The sequence below is a fragment of the Oryx dammah genome, unplaced genomic scaffold, assembly GCF_014754425.2.
Source record: "Oryx dammah isolate SB20612 unplaced genomic scaffold, SCBI_Odam_1.1 HiC_scaffold_1, whole genome shotgun sequence".
NCBI classification, from domain to species: domain Eukaryota; kingdom Metazoa; phylum Chordata; class Mammalia; order Artiodactyla; family Bovidae; genus Oryx; species Oryx dammah.
In genome coordinates this window covers 48,595,978-48,617,099 of record NW_024070185.1, presented here as the reverse complement: position 1 = coordinate 48,617,099, position 21,122 = coordinate 48,595,978, and the positions used below count along the sequence as shown (strand labels likewise).

Here is a 21,122-nt window from a genome sequence, read left to right as displayed (position 1 = left end):
TGCCTAAATGGCAATCCACTCCAGTACTCTTGCCTGGAAAATCCCATGGACGGAGGAGCCTTGTAAGCTACAGTGGGGTTGCAAAGAGTTGGACACGACTGAGCGACTTCACTTTCACTTTTCACTACTAGCCTCAGTTTGGCTAATATGTTATGGGCCAAGTCATCATGGTTGTTCCATAAGATGTACGTGGAGGAAAGTGAAGGAATGGTGATTAAGGCAAATAAAGCTACAATCAAGTGAATAAAGCTAAGATATAGTCAGAAATTTAAATACCCAGCTGAATTATTTTGGGAATGAATAAGTTATCACCTCTGTGTTAAAAATACTCTTATAGGAAATTTTTGAATTTTTTTTTTTTTCACAAAAGTGCAAAAGCAATTCAATAAAAGAAAAATAGCCTTTTATACAAATGGTGTGAGAGCAATTGGATATTCATATGCAAACAAAAGAATTGTGACCAAGTCTCATCTCATGTTATACAAAAATTAGTTCAAAATGAATCACAAACTGAAATAGACAATGAAAAACTATAAAACTCAGAGAAGAAAATTTCCAGGACCTAAGGTTAGGTTAAGAGTCTGTAGATGTGAAACCAAAAGCAAAAACATTAAAAGGACAAACTGAACCTTATTAAAATTTGAAATGTTCCCTCTGAGAAAGCCTTTATCTATTAAAATGATTAAAAGCTACAGACTGAAAGAAAATATTTGCAAACCACATATTTGACAAAGGACTAATATCTAGAATATTTAAAAAGTTCTCAAAATTCAACAATAAAAAAATAGACAATGTCAAGTGCTGATGAGGTTGTGGAAAACTAGATTACTTACACATTTATTGTGGGAAAGTAAAATGGTACACCATCCTGGAAAACAGTTTGATAGTGTCTTAGAAATCTATACATGCAACTACCATTTTTTTTTAAGTGAGGAATTTTTATTGCTGATGCCATTTCATCTTTGTACTGGTTCATGAAATATAGCAGAATGTTCGATTGTTACAATGCTGATGCAATAAATCCCACTATTATACAGAGATACCACCATCTCAATAATCTGTAACCAGGTGGTAAAAGGGTTAGTTGTTCAGTTGTGTTCCACTGGAGCCTGCCAGTCCCCTTGATCCATGAAATTCTCCAGGCAAGAAGACTGGAATGGGTAGCCATTCCCTTCTCCAGGGGAACTTTCCAACCCAGGGATTGAGCCCAGGTCTCCTGCATTGCAGACAGTCTTTACCATCTGATCTACAATACATACAACACCAAGTAAAAGTGTTAGTTGCTCAGAATTTCATGGACAGAGGAGCCTGGGAGGCTACAGTCCATGGGGTCACTAAGTGTCAGACACAACTGAGCACACACAAAGATGGTAAAATGTAAAAAGTTCATTTTCTAACTCTGTGAACATTTTATTTAATATGCTAAGTCTATTTCAACAAGTGATCATAATATAAAATTCAGATTCCTGCCCCTTGATATCAAATTAAGCAATTGCACTACACACTAAAGAAAATCAGAATAGAAAAATCAATGACACATCAACTGTCCTGTAAAATCATTTTATTTTCTGCAAGGTAAACATTTTTCTTAGGCATTGTTACCAAAACAACCTCTTTGTAGGGTTTTATAGTTTGGAATAACTATATATATTTTTTTTAATTGTATTTATTTTATAGAGTTGTAATACAAAAAATGATTTATAGGCTATATTTTTTAGGAAGAAGTTACTAGACTATATTCCTATTGAAGAAACTTTCCTATTTAAATCTATGATATGGAATGAAAAGGTGATTAAAAAGTCTTCTGATCAAAAAGCTTGAGATCATCAAAGGAATGTTTAGTTTCCTCCACAGAGAGCCACCAGGATTTTTTCATAATCTCCTTTGGTTTCATCCTGTTGATAAAAATAAAGTATACTTAATGCTACCTGAGACCACAATCAATAGAAAGTATTTTTAAATTGTAGAATAATTATTGTATTAGGCTTAACATACATTAGAGTATATCAATTTTTTTGGATCTTGGATAAGAATATCACATTTAATTAATAAAATTTATATAGCAGAGAACTGGTATTTTTAATTGCTTATATGAAAAGCAATAGCTTTCAAAATTCAGATGTAAACTTCTCTTGATTATTCTATATTAAAGCCATTATTTTCCAAGAATGAAATATAACACAGAATAAATATAGCAAAATATAATTTCATATCACCTTTGACTTGCTCAACCAGAGTGAAGGTTATAAGTCCATGATAGTCTCACTTTTCATGTTAGATTTTTATCCAATTTATCCATTTATCCAATATAAATGCCAAATTGAATCTGAATAGTCATCTATCTCTAAGTTCAAAACTCCTTGACTTGTCTTTATTTTTTACTTTCTAACTTGAACATGCATTCTATATTTTTTACATATGACAAAGTTAAGGAAAAATTTAGAATAAAAAGTTTCTAATCCTCTGACCAATATTCATTGCAACATAAATCATTATATATCTCTACCAAAGTATTTCGATTGCTAAATGTATGTATGGTAAACTGTTTCCATGACTATTGAAAAATCTGCAGTCTTTCTGTATAGTATCACTAGTAGATTTTACCAGTCCAAGTTCAATTTACTTTAAATTATGTATCTTTTTTAAAATTTTTATTTTTGGGTCATACTGTGCAGCAAGTTCAGCAACCAAAGATCAAACTCATGTCCCTTGCAGTTAAAGTACAGAGTCTTAACCACTAGACCACAAGAAAATTCTCTGTATATTAATATAACAAATTAATCTTCTATATGTAATTTATGGATACAGTAAATCAGCCCTTCTTTTTGAAGAAGTTGCAAAAAAATTATCATTTGTGGGGGTAACATTATGAGAATTACAACATACCAGGATGGCTTGACAGAGAGAGATGCCATACAACTTCTGATAGCATGCTTTGATGTCATTCATGTCGATTTCAGAGCGGGAAACCATAATCCTGATCAGTGTCTTATGACGAGTTCCAACACCCTGTTGAAAACAAATGATTATAAGTGTCCCTTATATTCCAAGCCTACTCTTAAGGCAGGATGTGGGTTTGAATGTGAAGCTATTTTGCTAACCTATATAGTTTTTATGGAGAAACTATTTCCACATTAAAATACGCACAAACACACACACTTCAAACAAGTGGTAATAAAATGACACGAACTCAACTATGACAGGAGAATTATATAGAGAGCTTTTAAAACCTAATTGACCTTCCACTATCCAGTCTTTCCTCTGTCTAAGCTATTCAAGAATTGCAAAGTAAACTTTCTAAGTTGTAAATCTGATCATTTGATTCATCTGCTTAAAACCTTTTAGTGACCTTTTGTAGATTTTAGGATGAAAATCAATCATTTTACCTGGGCTTACAATGCCCTGCCTAATTCTACAACTTCTTCCACTATGTACCATCACTCTAATTATATATATTATCCTGAAAGGGACTTGCTGTGTTCTCCTCCAGGATCAGACTTGCTTTATTCCTTCATTCCTTACACTGCTGCTCTCATCTGGCTAATTCCTGTTCAAGTAGCATGTTGTAATTTAGCTGACACCTACACTGCTTTCCAAAGTCTGGGACACAGATTCCTCTTCTCATTACCCATCTAATAACCTCACTAGGTAACAGCAGGCATGGGGTCAGGAACTGTACTGCCAACTACCCGGTGGAACATGCCTATCACATCAAAGGGACTCTTTTCTTTTAATTGAATGGTTACATTGCTTTCTCTTAAGACTTCTTTATTTTGGAGTTGCAAAGGAAAAAAACAGACAACTTCATAACTTTTCACAAGTATATAGTCCTATATAATAAAATACAAGCTAGACAATAAAGTGAAGTACTTAAAGTGATATCTCAAATACATCTTAATAAAACGTTACTTTGATGAGCTTAGAATGACATTTTAAAATCTTAGAATGACATATTAAGCAATGCCATGGAAGGCAAAATAATAAAAAAGATAAATGAAATTTAGAAGAGATCGTAAAGCTTACAATCTTAGCAGGTTGCTAAAATCATACATTCAGTTCAGTTCAGTTCATTTCAGTCGCTCAGTCGTATCCGACTCTTTGTGACCCTATGAATCGCAGCACGCCAGGCTTCCCTGTCCATCACCAACTCCCGGAGTTCACTCAGACTCACGTCCATCGAGTCTGTGATGCCATCCAGCCATCTCATCTTCTGTCGTCCCCTTCTCCTCCTGCCCCCAATCCCTCCCAGCATCAGAGTCTTTTCCAATGAGCCAACTCTTCGCATGAGGTGGCCAAAGTGCTGGAGTTTCAGCTTAGGAGGAAGTATATCGCCCTTCCTCTGCTGACTCAGATTTTATGCAAATCATGAGTAATCTACAAATTGCTTTCAAGCTCACCTTACTATCTTACCTATACAAGAATATAACAAGTCTAACAGAATTTTATTTTAAGAAGTAAGTGTATTACCTCTTGCATTGGATAGAAAAATAATTTTTAATGAAAAGATATTAAAACATAAATGTAATTTTTAAACAATATGGGATTTTCTGTTCTCTCCATACACAGTAATTTTTTCCCCAAAGCAAATCATATGTTACCTTCATAGCCTGATGGAGCTTCTCAGCAAAGAACATTGGCTTGCTTGTAGCACACTTCACTGTAAGAGAGGCATGTTTTAGTTGACATCTTTACCACAAAAGAAGAAAGGTACATATGAAAGAAATAGGAAATACAGAGGTTTTCAAGTAAGATTCTGTTCTCCATCTCTGTTCCTCACCATCCAACCCCAGTAAGGGATATTTGGCTTAAAAAAAGCTATTTTCTAGACAGTGATTTTGAATATTCTGTTCTCTGACAATATCATTTATCTCCTATTATCCTAAGTCCACCGATAGCAGCTTAAATAGTTCATGCTATCCTGAGTATACTCTTCATGGAAACAAGGAAACCAGTAGATATGTTAAAGGCCATGTTGGCAGGCAAGAAATACTTTTTTTCCTGTTGTAATAAGAAAAAAAAAATCCAAGTGGGACAGGACAGTCATAAAATATAAGGCAACTGCCAAATAAAATACTAACAGATGTGTCAATCAGTTTTAAGAAAATTCTCTACCTTCTTACTCCAAGTGTGATCTATGGACCAAAGAACTGGAGTCAACTGAGAATCTGTTAGAAATGCAGACTTCCAGTTTCCACCCAGACCTACTGAATCAGAATATGCATTTTAGCAAGATCCCCAAAGGATTCATGTGCACATTACTGTTTGAGAAGCACTGCTTTGTAATGTAGGTTTCCAAACTTCAACTGGTCATCTGAATAAAAGGGAAAACCTCAAAATTCTTTTCTTCTGAAGGTCTAAATCCTTTAAGCTTGCCCAAGATTACTCAGCAAGTGACAGACCAGGATGTGGACCTTCATTTATCTAATTCCAAATCCCATGCTCTTAATGACTATTTTGACTTTCCTTTGTGCCATGCCCAGCCCGGTATATTGCATGGTACAAGTAGATGCTCAGTATTATCCACCTGCTCATGTTTTTAATCAAGGAAATAATACCTGTTATTATTAACATGACTATTGCATCACTTTACCTAAATATTTATTGTCATTATCTTACATGCTACCTCTATTTGCAACATAAATTACATCTGAGTTTTTGTCTTGTTATTATATTTTGTAAATTATTGGACAACATTGACAATACAATTTCAAGTTAGAAAACTCTTCCCTCTTCAGGACTACATACCAATAACTGTGAGGCATTTCTCGATGTCACCTTTCAACTCCAGGTCCAGAACTTTGTTCATGTCATGCTTACTATACTTGGAATATTTCTGAAACACTGAATATTAAATTTAAATTAGAGATGTACAAAACATCCTGTTTTTTTAGCAAACTAGCAAAATCAGGCATGGCCACGAAGTCAAAGCATTCCTTATGTGTATGCTAAGTCACTCCAATCGTGTCTGACTTTTTGTGACCCCATGGACTGTCACCTGCCAGGCTCCTTCGGCCATGGGATTCTCCAGGCAAATACTGAAATGGGTTGCCATGCCCTCCTCCATGGGATCTGTCCAACCCAGGAACTGAACCCACGTTTCTTATGTATCCTGCATTGGCAGGCAGGTTCTTTACCACTAGCCCCACCGGGGAAGCCCAAAGCATTCCTTAGGAGGAATGAACTTCAAAAATCACAATGCAAATCTAACTATTCATCTGAGCATATTTTGGATACATTATCTTCTCTGAGAGATGTAATTCATATGGCTATATTTGGGCTTCTGTGTATTTTGGGAAAATTTTTGCAAATGTTGACATTTATTAGAAGTGACATTTGATTGACAGCCATAAGTCTACATCAGAGCCAAGTGCCACAGCAAATGGATCTTTCCTTATATAAAGATCTGTGTTGTAGATTCCTCTTATTCTAATCTCAGAGTGCCAACAGAATGCTGTTATTAAATAAACTTGAAGTAATCATCACGATCTGCCCTTTGTCTTGACTTCCAAAACACTCAGGGGTAAATCTTGTCGCAAGAACTCTCTTTTAGCTTTTGTTTCTGGAGTATCTAGATACTCTTTTCTTCACTTAGCCTCAGCTGTTTTCTTCTTCATTGTAATTTCATGTATTCTGTTTTACGTGTATATATTGTCAGACCTATTCCAAATATTTTGAGGGGAAAAAGTAGTAAAAATAACAAACAAATGCTCTACATGCCAAAGTCATAAAATGTGTTTCAAATACTATGAAGTGGTGTCTGTACAAAGCTGGACAAATGCACAAGTAGCAGTAAGAGATCAGGAATACTTCATCCATTTGGTTTTGGAGTGTCACTGATTAAGATTTCTTTCTTGCTTTCTCTTAAAGTGTTAGTCACTCGGTCGTGTCCAGCTCTTTGTGACCCCATGGACTATAGCCTGCCAGGCTCCTCTGACCACGGGATTCTTCAGGCAAGAATACTGGAGTTTATTTGCCATTCATTCCCTTCTCTGGGGGATCGTCCTGACCCAGGGATTGAACCTGCAGATTCTTTACCATCTGAGCTACCAGGGAAGCCCTTTCCTTTCTCTTGCTTGTCCTCATTAAAAAAAAAAAAAAAAAATGCCTTCTGCAAACAGTCCCAGGGAACATTTGTTTTCTTCTTACCTCTGCGAAGATGGGGATAGCTCCTGGTGGTAAGAATGGTAGTGAACACATTCACATCTGTCCCTTTTCTTCTTTCTCCTGCTTCATATAAAGCCTGTTAAAAAACACAAAAATAAACACTTGACCATCTGGGGACTTGGTATCTGCATAAGAATGTCAGATCTCTTCAAAGATTTTGGAGGCAGCTGCTTTGTGTCCAATACAATCAGAGAAGGTGGCAGTGCTAAGATTACAAGTTTCTTAGAGATGGAAACTTTGTTTTGTCAAGTATCTTCCATAATATCTCTCAAGTTGCCTTGCAAACACTAGAGACTGAATCTATGCATGCAAAATAAATATTTATTGAGTTAACTCGCTTTAAGATTACATTCTGTATCAAGAAAACTTCAAGGGACAATCTCTAAATTTTTAATTTCACTTTTAATTGTTTGAAGTAATTTTCAGCGAATGGCACTAATAAATCAATAATTCAACCATTACCTAGATGTTGAATTTTGATGTAAGAATTTCTGGATTCAAATTAATCATTAGCTTAATCATTCTTAGATATTACTACTGAGATATCTTAGTAATCTTATGCAGTTTCACATTATTAAACTAAAGACTTTCCTCTTTTGTAAATGGAAAAGATAACCTCTGCTTTATTGTCACCAACCTGCTCTGTTACCTTTGAAATGTTAATTACCACCCTCCTCCTGGGTCACACTAATCCATGTAATGGCCATAAATATACATCTAAGAGCCCTGAAAGTCTTTTTTTTTTAATTTTAATTTTTGCCTGCACTGGGTCTTTGCAGCTGCATGTGGGTTTTCTCTAGTTGTAGAGAGCAGGGGTTATTCTCTAGTTGTATTGTGCAGTGGTTTCTTTTGTTGCAGAGCACCGGCTCTGGGCACATGGGCTTAGTTGCCCCAAGGCATGTGGGATCTTCCTGGACAAGGGATTGAATTGGTGTCCTCTGCATTGCAAGGCAGATTACTAACCACTGGATTCCTAAACACTGGACTACCAGGGAAGCTCCCTGATAGTCTTAAAATGGAAAGCAAATTCAGAAGTATCACAAACAAATAAGAGTAATTTCTTACTATGGGCAGTTACTCAAATACTTACTTTTGTTCTTTGATATGATTGCACAATTTCTATTAAAATGATAGAACTTCCAATGGGCATAAAAAGTTATTTGGGACTTTCTGAGCAAACAACTGATATAGATGCATTTATTTAACAAAAGTCAATAAATGCAGGATAATGCACTGATATAGTGAAGAGAGTGGAGTAGTCAAGTAAGTTTCTATTTTTACTAACTCACTGTAATGAATTTGTTGAGAATACTAACTGTACCATGAGTAAAGCATATGTAGATACTAGATGCCATTTTTTTAACAAAAATTCCAAGTCCCAAAACGACACAGTTTTTCTAATGTTGCCAATGGACTGGTGTATTAAAAAACAAGCAACCTCACTGAAACAATATATAATAATACACTTGAAAGTATATAAATGCTATAACTTTTATAATTTTAATATCATTACCATAATATTTTTACACTATAAACTTACACTTCTAAACCAATGTTCATTGTTTAAAGAATTGTTAGATGTGTTTATTCTTTCCACTTTTACTTTCTTATACCTGGGAATATAAAAATTCAGAGTTTTCTCAATAACAGATCAAATTTTTACTGTTCTTTCTCAACCCTCTCCAGCTTCATGAACAGTGCAACCTGTTAAAAACATAAAGACCACATTTCCTCTCTTGGATTCCTTGAATCCTGGCTGGTGGGCATCCTTCAGGGAATGGACATTAGGTGCCATTATCCTTTTGGAGAATCTCATATCTGCTTTCACATGGAGGCCCTCAAGTGGTACCTCACCTCAGGTCGGACCTAATCGAAGTAGCAAAGTGGATTCTAAGAGTATTTATAAGCACTTGCTTACCCTGGCATCTGAATCAGCCAAGTCGTCATTTACAGCAAGCTCCTCAGATCGGTCACCCTGGAAAATATCCCATTCTCGTGTAAGTAGTTTTCTAGCATATAATCACATGGCTTATTTATTCTCTTAAAATCAGATGAGTAATATTCTTTGCAAAAAAGGAGTGAATTGCTCATTTCTAGAGAGAGATGAAATCTAAGATTTTACTTTTTATCAAAGAAGAGATATTTCTAGATCTGTTCTCATTATACCTTAGCAAGAGAAAGCAAAGCCTTCTCATAATCTCCAGATGTGTCTGAGGCGATGTCTTTAGCCAGATCTCTCTTCAGTTCTGAGAAATAGGAAAAATATATTTTGTAGTAAACTACTGATAATGGTGATGATAATAATATCTAACATCTCTATATTGGTTCACAACTTGCAGTGCCAAATGTTCAATGACTTATGGAACACATTTCAAATAGTTTTATTTTTTAATAAAGCAAAATCAGAGCAAGTAAAATTTTTGATCATCAAATTTATTTCCTATAAGGCAATTAAAACAATGTAGATAATACTGTGAATGAAACTCTACAGCCCTAAAGCTTTTGCTAACAAGAATAAATTGCACAGGTATACATTATTAGATAACTATTTCTGAAATAAATTATACCAGAATTTAAGCAATGGGGTGAATAGAACAGCTATTTAAAAGGATAAACCAAAGTGCTTGCATGAACATAGAATATTTATTTACTTTGAAATGATAAATATCTTATATGGAATACAATTTAGTTATGTATGCATATGTGTATGTATACACATCTACAGTAGATATAGATTTAAAATGTTTCTTTGTTAAACACCCTTACTTAACATTAAAAAATTATGTTGTTATTATTTTTCAGCAAAAATTTAACTGAATTTATAGTTGACTAGAAGGCAGAACATTTTAATAAACAGTCATTGAACTGTACCTTGGGAATAATTTATGGCTATTTGCCTTTGTAAACTATATTTTATAAAATTAACATGCCCCTCTTGATGACTGTCACTGATAAATGGACCTAAGATAAATATTGATAATGAGATAAGAATTGCAGAACATGAGGTTAAAACTTCCTTATTCTGATTCCTTTATTAGATTGCTGTGAAAATAATACACGAGGACTATTTTATTCTCTGTGCTTGGTTTTAAAATCACGTAGAATGATCCTCTATGGTGCTGCATATTGGGTTAAGAAAATAAAACAAACAAACAAAAAAAAACAAGGGGCTTGGGAAACTAGAAAAAGAAAATAGTGATGACTCAGCACTGCCCAGGACCCATTTGCAGATACTCTCTTTAGAGTGTTAAGCATACCATTGAAATGAGATGTTTCACTGAATAGATAAAATGAGCCATGGCTAGTCTTTCATCCCCATGAATCTAACTGGATGTTAACAGTGAGTAAGTCATTTATGTTCATAATGGTAAAGTTAGCTTCCATCAGAGAATTATAAGCACCAAGCTGTTTATCTTTTCAAGGACAAATGTCTGGAGGGTTTTTGTTTGTTTGTTTTTGTTGTTGTTATCTTTTCAAAATGAAAGACAATGGGACATTTTTATGAAATAAATCTCATAAAAATAAGAAATGTTTTTAGAAAATTCTTTAAATTCAGAGCTTTGAATTGAGGATTTCATTGCAATACTATGTGGCCATTTGTCCCAGACATACAATTTTTTTAAAGTGCAAAGTTGATGAGGACTGAGACAATCGTGTCCCTTATTTGTACCCCACTAACTCTAATGTGTCTGGTAACCATATGTGCTTGTGATAGACCTGTGACAGACAATGAAAGAAATATTTTAATACGTACTTTTCTCATAATTAACATCCACACTCAATTTTTCAAAAAGTATATCAGAATTCCTTTTCAACTAAGACACTTGGACTGTTAGGCATTAAAACTTACCTTCTCTATAGACTCTGTTAATTTCTCTGATTTCTCTGTTAGTTCTTGATGCCAGAATTTCATTCAGAGTGTCTTCATCAGTCCCAAGGCCCTGAATTGAAAAAGATGAAAAAAAAAAAAATGTAGAAAAATCTTCATTCAAAAGTATCAACTAGTTATTATGTTCCAAAATTTGTCTGAATCTGACATTTAGTAAATTTCTCACAACACTTAATAAATATCCACAATATTTATTAATTGCAATAAAGTATGTATTATATTGCTTAAAAAACAAAATGGGTTTAATGCCAATATTTTGGGCAAATAAATACAAAGTGAGATCTATTAAATATGGTAACGTCATGAAGATAGTAGAAATAACATAGCTGTTAACACCAGCATCTATTTTTTTTTTTTACTTATTCATGCGCTTATTCATTTTATTACCACTGATTGGTGGCCCTGTGCTGGTTGTTGAGAATACTCTAGGAGGCATAAGTGGTTTGGACATACTTTGAGGAACGGAGCTTTGCTTAAATCAGGTGGTTTACCTTCATGGCAGCACGGAGCTCTTCGGCATCAAACTGGGCTGGAGTTTTCAATAGCGCCAAAACAACTTCCTCAAGGTGACCGAGGAGGGCTTTCTTCAGAACTTCATCCAGGGGCTATAACAAGAAGATATATAACCTTTTAGTAAATAACACATTAGGTAATAGAGTAAAGCAGTGTTACCTGATGTTTAGCTAATATTACTGAGTCCTAAACCCAACCATTTTTCATAGCTCCTTCCCTTTACATAGAAAAGGGTACCCAGTATTTAATATCTTAATCTTTTTGGTTCTAGAGTGATTAGAATGAAATTTACTGAATTCATTGATAACTCCTTAAAGGATAGCATTCTCAATCTTTTATAGAGGGAATAAATGACAAAGCTCAAAAGATAGGGGTTGTATATTAACAGAAATAGTAATAAGAATACTTTAAAAATAATGTATTAATAACTTTTCCAACCATTGAGATTTGCACTTTTCAAATAAGCACTGTAATCAGACATTATGTGGTTTTCTAAATACACTCCTTAAAAAAATTATCCATATTTTGTATAAAATAGAAACCTTACTTTTAAAGTAGAATTATACATATAAACTTTACATTCAGACACTAAACAGCTCAGTTTAAAATTTAACAGAAGTCATATTTCAATCAGAACATATTTCTTACTGCCAACAGAAATCTTGATGTCTGTTATGTTCAAGTTAAAGGCTTTTCTCCAATATAGAACACCACATGTGCAAAGAATCAAAACAATGCATAAAACCAGCAAATGCAGTAGAACTGATTGCACTGCAACCAAGAAAACAAATACAGTAATCCCAGACTTAGTTGTAATGGAAAACAGTGGCTAGAGACTGAAAGAACTAGGCAACTGTATTTCAAAATCTATGCGCGCATACTCAGTTGTATTCGACTCTGCGGTTCACCGGGCTGCTCTGTCCATGCAATTTTCCAGGCAGCAATACTGGAGTGGCTTACCATTTCCCACTCCAGGGGATCTTCCTTACCCAGGGATCAAACCTGTGTCTCTTGTGTCTCCTGCATTGGTAGGCAAAGATTCTTTACTATCACTACCTAAGAAGCCCTTCAAATGCTATATTTAAACATAAATATGGCTGAAATTAATTATCTAAATTAACCACTGCAACTGACCTTTCCTTTCTCCTGCAGATAGGCTGCTTTGATCTGCTGACGCTGTGCATTGTTTCTCTTAGTCAGAATTTCAATGATGGTTGCTTCATCCACACCTGGAAATAAAGGGCATCTAGACTTTAAAAATCAATTTTCTTTATCATCAATAATGGACATAAAATGATTCACTATCAAGATGCTTCAAATGAAGTTCTTAACAAAACAAAGAAGTTTAAATTATAACAGGCTGGGACATGGATGCGACTCTGTATCAGATGGAAGCACTTGGGATGACATTCCCTTCACTCGAATGAGAAAGTGAAAATGGCTCGTTTGTGTCCTACTCTTTGTGACCCCATGGACTGTAACCTGCGAGGCTTCTCTGTCCATGGGATTCTTCAGGCAAGAATACTAGAGTGGGTTGCCATTCCCTTCTCCAGGAGATCTTCCCACCCCAGGGACTGAACCCTGATCTTCTGCACTGCAGGCAGATTCTTTACCGTCTGAGACACCAAAGGAAGAAGAAATTCTCCCCAGCCCTCAGTGTTGCAGTGTTTGTTCCTAGTTCACACCTTAAGTGCGAGCAGAGGTGCTGACTTCAGCATTCAGTCTGTTAGAAATGAGCTTTGTAAGGATTAACTGTTGTAGCAGTAGTCTACTGATTTAATCAAAATCTCCTAAGTGCTGAGAAAGGAAGTGTATCTTCATTGATAAAAGATCTCTTATCTTCAAAATGAAGCACTCTTTCCATTGCATCAAACTGGGCTGGAGTTTTCAATAGAGCCAAAACAACTTCCTTTCCATTGCACATGTTTGTTTTTTAGTAGCCATTCTGAAATGTCTAGGAGGGGACTGTTTGGGGAAGACAGAGTTACCTTTAACTGTGATTGCTTTATGCAAGGCCTCAACATCCGAGGATGGATTGAAGGTAGGATAGGGGCACACTGCTGACCCAGGACCACCTTTGGATCCTTTCACAGTTTTCTGTGAATGAGAAATAAATTATTGTCCATTCACTTACATTTGCTTCTATTTTAATACTACTATTTAAATGAGTTATTTTATTGTCTCTTGACTTACAATGTATTCCTGTTCTTCATTTTCAATAAACCAGGCCTGCTTGAGGAATTCAGATACCATTGCCATTTTTGAAGGATCTGAAAAGAAAACAGGTTGATGTTTTTACAAACCACAAACTCACCACATATGCATACCACTCCACTCCCTTACATATGTAAGACATAGAGCAGCCTTGCTTTTACTTTCCAGGATTACTCTTAGGAGCATCATACAATGCTAGATGTACTGTTTTTTGGTTTGTTTTTAAATGTAGATTTTTTTTTTTTTTTTTTTTTGGCCATGCTGCACGCCAAAAGATGTGGGATATTAGTTCCCCAACCAGGGATCAAACCTGCACCTACTGCAGTGAAAGCAGGAGTCCTAACCAATAGACTGCCTGGGAAGTCCCTAGATTTTAATTTATTTTAAGGAGACTCTACTACCCTTGAACAGAAACCCAAAGCCTCAGAAATGTAGCTCTTTCTCAGTATATTCAGGCCTAACCTTAGGGCTCAGATGACGTCTATAAGTAAACATATAAACTGTAAAGAGCAAAGCTGGTGTTTCATTTCACCGTGCACTGTATACCAAGACCCGAGGTCGTAAAATCATTGAAACATCCTTTGCCTCAAAGAATGTAAAGCCAGCATGTGCTCTTCCTAAGAAAACTCAAAAGTTTAAGAACAATTTTTAGAGGAAGTTCTGGGTGATCTGAGACTCTTTTGGGGGAAGGTTTGAGATTAAAGTGGCTAAAAAGTTAAAGAGAACAAAAGAGAGAAGCTTGTCATATTTGGGAAGTTGATAAGAGTTTATTAGCTCAAGAGCCCAAATTTTAAAGTTCAAATGTGTTTCCAAAGTTTTGGATAAACATTAATGGTTTTTTTTAAAAAGAAAGTTATATTTCAGAGAGATGACTCATCCTGTGTCATAGAGAATGCCTAGGAGATGGGCAAGATGGAATATTAGAGACCACTTAGTAAGCTGTAGGAGAATCCATGTAGGGTTAATGAGGACTTGAACAAAGCTATTGGGTAGAGAAAGAACATTATACTGGCATTTATAAGCTAAGATAATCTATGGCAATCTACAGGAGTGAACTCAGACTCAAAACTCTACCTAAAAAAAAAAAAAAAAAAAGATATTCTTATGAGATTTCTCCTTGAAATAATTGTTTTCTTGTGAGATTTCTCCTTGAAATAATTCAGTTTTCTTTTCCATTACTTGGTATAAAATTATTTCAGCACCTGGAATAGTCACTACACTCACATTTCTTCTATTTGAGCTGTCTGAATTCTCATCCTACATGTGTTGTTTTTCTTTTTTTACCCAATACAAAATAATCTTGGGAAAGAATTATTTTATACCAGCTGCTTTGCTCTAAAAAGGATTCTTTAGAGTGAAACTGTACCATGCAAGTCCTCCTTTAGAAAATTGTATGTTAAAGAAAATTGCTTGACTATCATCGTTCAGCAATATTTTTATTTAATAAGCTATGTATATGTTTAAAACCTGATATACATTAAAAAAAATTAATGCATTTACTGCATTATCTACAAAAACCCTCAAGGATCCTTTTTGTCTAGGATTTTTTTTTTTAGGAGCCTAAGCTCCAGTTCTATGCTGATCGATCTCTTCACACCCTTTTATTTCTTGGAGACTGCTATTATGAGTACATCTGAAAGAGATTGGAAGGATGATCTTAGCAGTTTTAAATTCTCCCTGTGAAGCTAAATGACTCATGAGGAGTAAAACCCATAGCCTGATTCTTTACCGGTATGTTCAGACAAAGTATTTCAATTCCCACCTGCTGAAAAGTGGCAGAAATTCTAAGTAATGAGATTAAATACATGAGGGAAATAATATCCAAAGCAGAAACTATCTCTACTTAATTATCGTGGGAATTTTTCAAATTACTGTTCTGTCATCTGTGAGGAGAACCAATATATTGTGCACTTATTTAATCTCGTCCCCCCAGCAACTGATCAATTTAAAGTTATTTCCTGAGGTAAAGTCATGGTGTACAATTTTGCACAAGGTTTTAGTTCCTATTACACCATAATTTGCTGCAACTGTTGTTGGCACATGGAGTTTCATTTTCCTCTTGCTTAATTGGCATATACAAAACTTCTTGCAATTTCTGGCAAGACTGCAGGTATTTAAAATATCCATTTTTTATCTCATCCATGCCCTTTAGAAAGTAGAATTCTCAGAATGAGTGATACAATCGGTCACTTAGTGGAGTAATTTTCCCTCCGTAATAGAAACAGATGTTCCAATATTTCCACTTTTTTCAATTAGAAGCGAAAAACTTCAAAAGCAATCAAAGAGGAGATTAAGAATATTGTCAAATATAATTTTTAAAATGAGCCTCACAACTTCAAAATAAATTTTATGAAAACTTTACTGTACATCACAATTTTTTCACTTAAAAAAGCTTATATAATGCATTAATTTCTTAAAAGAATAAATGAGAAAGACTAGAAAATATTTCTCTATTATATTATATAAAATAACAAAAATAAAAGGGTTAAATAATTTGTTTCACACATGTCCATAGAGAACACAGCTTTGTGACATATCTTCTGTGTTCCTAGATTTTGGTTGAAAAAGTGATCTGGAATATGGTCTGGAAAAGAGAAGTAGCCTGAATAGAACCTTCTTCAGGAAAACAATTAGAGGAAAATGTAATCTCAATTCAGCCAAATAAGATCCACTAGCTCTCAGCAAAGCTTAAAGATACAAAGATTGTGACAGGATGTTAAAAAAAAAAAAAAAAAAACTCCCTACAGGAAATAGATTTGATCATATACTGCTAGTTAAGTGCTCAAATGCAACTCCATGTTTTAACAGAACCTTGAATATTTGCAACACACCTTACAAATACCACAAACAGCAAAAATATTTTGCTCAAATTGTATTGCTAAACCATTCTGTCTTTTCAATACCTAACCTCTGCATGAAAACCAATATGTTGTACTCGATAAAACCCACTTAATAATTTAAAACTAAGATTTCTTAACTATTAACAAATATTGCATGCAAACACATTTTATAAACTTCAACATGGTATATAAATGTTTGTCACATATTTTTACTATTCAGAGAATGATCCAGTATAGAAATTAGAATTTTTTAAAAATAAAAAATGAATAATCCCATGAGTTCACAAGAGGCTTTTTTCCATCTTTCTTTTTAGTTGCAACATTTAGAATATGTACTAGGTATTTAAGAGCCTGTTTTCTTAATATTCCTTGGTTCAATATATATTTAATCTGGCTACACAATGAGCTTTGAAACCAAGTTCATCTCAGTCCTTAGCATCATCTAATTTGAAGATGAAATTGAACATCTATAAATAGACTGACTTACATGGAAATTAATAAAATTCCAGTGTTGTTCTAATTAACAATCCGTGAAGATGCACTGCCTATCAATCTCATTTATCTATGAAAAAGTGTATAACTTTCTAGAAATTAACATTTTTATGTCATAAGAGAGCTCTCTTCCTCTCACTCAGCAAGAAATTAAAAGAAAGTAAATATGCATTAAATGATGCTTGCTAAATGTAAGAGAAAGGTATTCTAGAAATGGTACATTAGCAATTATACTAACTGTACAGTTTGAGAAAACTAAGACATTGTGTGAGTTAATTTCCTGATTTTTTTCTTTTTAAACTGCACTGTGGTTGAAGTATTTAGACAGAGGGACACCATATCTGCAGTGGTCTCTTAAATGATACAGTAAAAATAACTATATAGAGTGGGTAGAAGAAGAAAAAGGAAGATAATGATAAAGCAAATGTGGTAAAATATTAACACTTGGGGAATTGGGGTAAAAAGTATATGTAATTCTGTGCAATATTCTTGCAACTTTTCTGAAGGTTTGAAATTATTACAAGACTGCTTTTAATAAATTTAAAAACCACATTTTCTATCTCTGTCAGCTTCATGAAACTCTACTTCCAGAATTTTTGACAGAGGAAACTGAGTTTTGTGATCTATCATGCCTTCCTGATGGTAAGTAAGAAAGATCAGAGTTCTGCAAAGACAGCAGCAGAAATAGATCTTTGCAGAGGACATCATTATCCCCATTTTCTACCTGGGGGAAAAATGTAATTTTTTCTGTCAGTTTTCTAGATACTAGTGGCAAGCATCAAGGCATACATAAATCCATGCTTTCTGATTCCAAAAGAGTGTATATGCTTTTAATGATCAATGATATTTTTAATAGCGTATAGTTAAGAATCAAATTCATTCACAGTATAGCCCATGGAGACCGTGGCAGGTTTTACTCCAGCCTGAGGGAGTTTATTTTTCAGTGCTTTGGGCTGTGTAGTTTTTTTCCTGGATTATATATTTCACAAGTCTTTCCCACACCTACTCATCTGAGAAAGGCAATTAGACTGTACAAAGGCATGACTTATGAAGAAACACTTTATGAAAGGTAGTTTCATGAATGTTTCGCTTCCAGGCCTTTGAGTAGGGTGTTCTGTTTGCCTGGCATGATATTTCATCCTCCATATCCAATTCTCTTTGCCTAAATGATGCTTCTTAGAGAGGATTTTGCATCCTCCAGATGGGCCTTCCTTAGTTCAACTCTGGGGTAAGCGACCAACCATCTGTGCTCTCCCAAAGCATCCTGCCTTCACCCCTACACTTGCCCCTATTGTTCTGCATTATCACTTTCTATTCATTTACTCACCTATAGTTTTAGTGGCATTCCATGGGGGTGATGATAATCTACCATGCCTGGCAGAATGCCTGGTACTTAGTATGCTGGAAAGTATTACTGAATGAACAAATAGTGTATCAGCGCTAATTATTTAGGAAAAATATCTATACCAACTTAACTGATGTTTTCTATCCACAACTATAGGATGTAAAAATAAGAACTGAGGAGTTTTGAGCCATATCTTGACTCTCTTTAGCTGGCCATATGACCTGAGGAAAACATTTAACTTTTGGGGTGAAGAGGGCTCTCCAATTATAAAAATAAGAGTTGGAATGCACAGTAGCTGAGATTCATTACAGCTCTGAATGCTAGTCGTAAATTTCACCTCAAGTACCAGGAGGTGGAAAAAATTAGCATAGCGAAAAAAAAAGTGGAGTGATATTAGTGGCTCAGTAGCATCTGACTCTTTGCAACCCCACGGACTGTAGCCCACCAGGATCTTCCGTCCAAGGAATTCTCCAGGCAAGAATACTGTAGTGGATAGCCATTCCCTTTTCCAGGGGATCTTCCTGATCCTGGGAATGAACCGGGATCTCCTGCTTTGTAGGAGGACTCTTTAGGGTCTGAGCTGCCAGGTGAGCCCATAGTGAAGGAAGGTATTACATAAATTGTGTCTGTTCTTATCTTTCTCATAAAAATATCTCCCATTTTAAAGAAAGAGGAAATAATTTACTCAAAAGACAGCTTTTGGTTTATCACTGAAAAATAATATGTCCGCTGGTTTCAAATATGTCATCACTTAATGGGTGTAGAGAAGATTAAGCAGCAGCTGAGCAAGCTAACATCAATAGAAACCAATCTTTGCAGATATTGTGATTGAAAAAGTATTTAATGACCACGAAACTCTAGGTGGTTTCTTAATAATATTATTATTAACTATTCTGTCAACATCTGTCAAATGATGGCTGTCTGCCAGATATGGTTGAGCCTGGGGCTAGGGTGGTAACCCAGCTTCTGGAGAAGAGACTAGGAATTTTGGAATTATGAAACTGGCATTTTACCACATTTGAGGTGTTCTGCAATGTGCCTACAAAAATACATTCTTGTAGGCAGAGGAGAATATTGCTTTTTCAAAGTCCAAACATAATTTTAGACACAAACTAGGCAAGAAAAGTACATAGTTTTTGATTAACTAGCACTAAAAATTAGATATCAGATCATTTAACTTAACACTGAGAATGAGCTAAGAAAAAAATTTGAAGGGACATTTGTAATAAACAAGAGCCAGATATATGGTTAGGATTCAAAAATCCCTCACTTTTGCACATATATCCAACACCAGTAAAATCTCTACTTTAGATATGCTTTTAGCTTTCCTAATTAGTTTTATAGCCATTAGCTCATTCGACAATCAAGATGCTACTAAGTGGAATAATTTTTAGAGGGCTCTAATGACATTCCCAAGGGATAACTTATCTGACACCACCCAGGAAATGTTTCCTTTCCCCTTAGGTTTTCAAATCTGCACTTGAAAAGCCAGTCTATGACACAGAGGCTCCAGGGAAAAGAATGTGGCCACACCCTCTCTAAATGAAGTAAGTGGATCCTCTTATTTATTTATACTGCATGAGTGAACATAACATTAATTTAAGATGTTAATTACAAAGGATATAATTTCCACTATGAGATCTGAATCTTTTTTTTTTTTTTTTTAAGAAAAAAATAAATTATTTAAGTCCCTGAAACCCACCTCTGGGTTCTTCAGGCCTGGCTCCCCACAAACACCCACCATCCATCATGATTTCTACATAAAGTTCTTACAGATCTTGGAAAATCATAACTTGTGGGAACAAACACATTCATATCTTCTTTTCCATGGTAACTCACCAACAGTACAGAAAGCCAGTATTAAGCAAAGTTTTCTTGTTTTTAAAATTGTATTTCTTAACTAAGTAAAAATACAACTACAATTTATGATCCCCAAAATATAAATTCCCAATGTAATCTTACAGAAATGTTTGTTCAAAGATATAAGTGCAGCTAGCCATAAATTCCACAGTAGTAACATTAAACACTGACCGTAAAAGTTATCAAAACAGCCAAAACTTAAAGTAAAACCAAGACTTACCTTTTTGTTTTTTTCACCTCCCTACAAAGAACTAAAGAGAGAGTCTCCTCTGAACGGTTTGTGGTGGAAGTGGAACCTTGAGCTTCTGATTTTATAGAATTTCAAAAGAGGCCACACCTAGCAACCAGAAGTTAGTAACTGGCTGTCTTTTGTTTGAAACACAGGGCTCAGCCTTGCCCAAAAGTGAAACAAGCCTTGCAAAACTACTCAGCAAGCCAACTCAGAGCTGACAGCGAAAAGGAAAAGAAACGGAAGTACAGATTTTTTCCCCCCCTCTTTAGTTTGCACTGCTTTTTTCAGGGGAGCAGAATACAAGAGGTGTTCAATCCTGATACCAATGACTGACATACTTTTTTTAGTTAGACGAATTGTGGAATGAAAATCATAAACTTTAAAACAAAATAAAACTCTCACTGGTTGTCTCAACTTCATCACTAGTTATTATGTTATTTGGGGGACATATTTAATTTCCCTGAATTTGTTTCAACTTTTGTGAAATAAGGATAATATTTTCTAGCCTGCCAACTTACTAGAATTCTTATGAGAATTAAGAAAGAATATATATATCTGCAAATTTTAGAGTTA

At 34.8% G+C, this 21,122-nt stretch overlaps 1 protein-coding gene across 1 annotated transcript; it reads right to left on the bottom strand.

The window, feature by feature from the left end:
• Window positions 1–1,544: 1,544 nt before the first annotated feature.
• ANXA1 (annexin A1) lies at window positions 1,545–20,790 on the bottom strand. Its single transcript, XM_040254366.1, has 13 exons — window positions 20,538–20,790; window positions 13,760–13,836; window positions 13,555–13,663; window positions 12,701–12,795; window positions 11,545–11,658; window positions 11,015–11,105; window positions 9,331–9,410; window positions 9,083–9,139; window positions 7,147–7,240; window positions 5,746–5,841; window positions 4,599–4,657; window positions 2,887–3,009; window positions 1,545–1,895 (listed from the first exon to the last, which is right to left on the bottom strand). The coding sequence occupies exons 2-13, from the start codon at window positions 13,823–13,825 to the stop codon at window positions 1,839–1,841; spliced, it is 1,041 nt and encodes a 346-aa protein (XP_040110300.1). The 5' UTR covers window positions 13,826–13,836; window positions 20,538–20,790; the 3' UTR covers window positions 1,545–1,838.
• Between the last annotated feature and the right edge of the window lie 332 nt (window positions 20,791–21,122).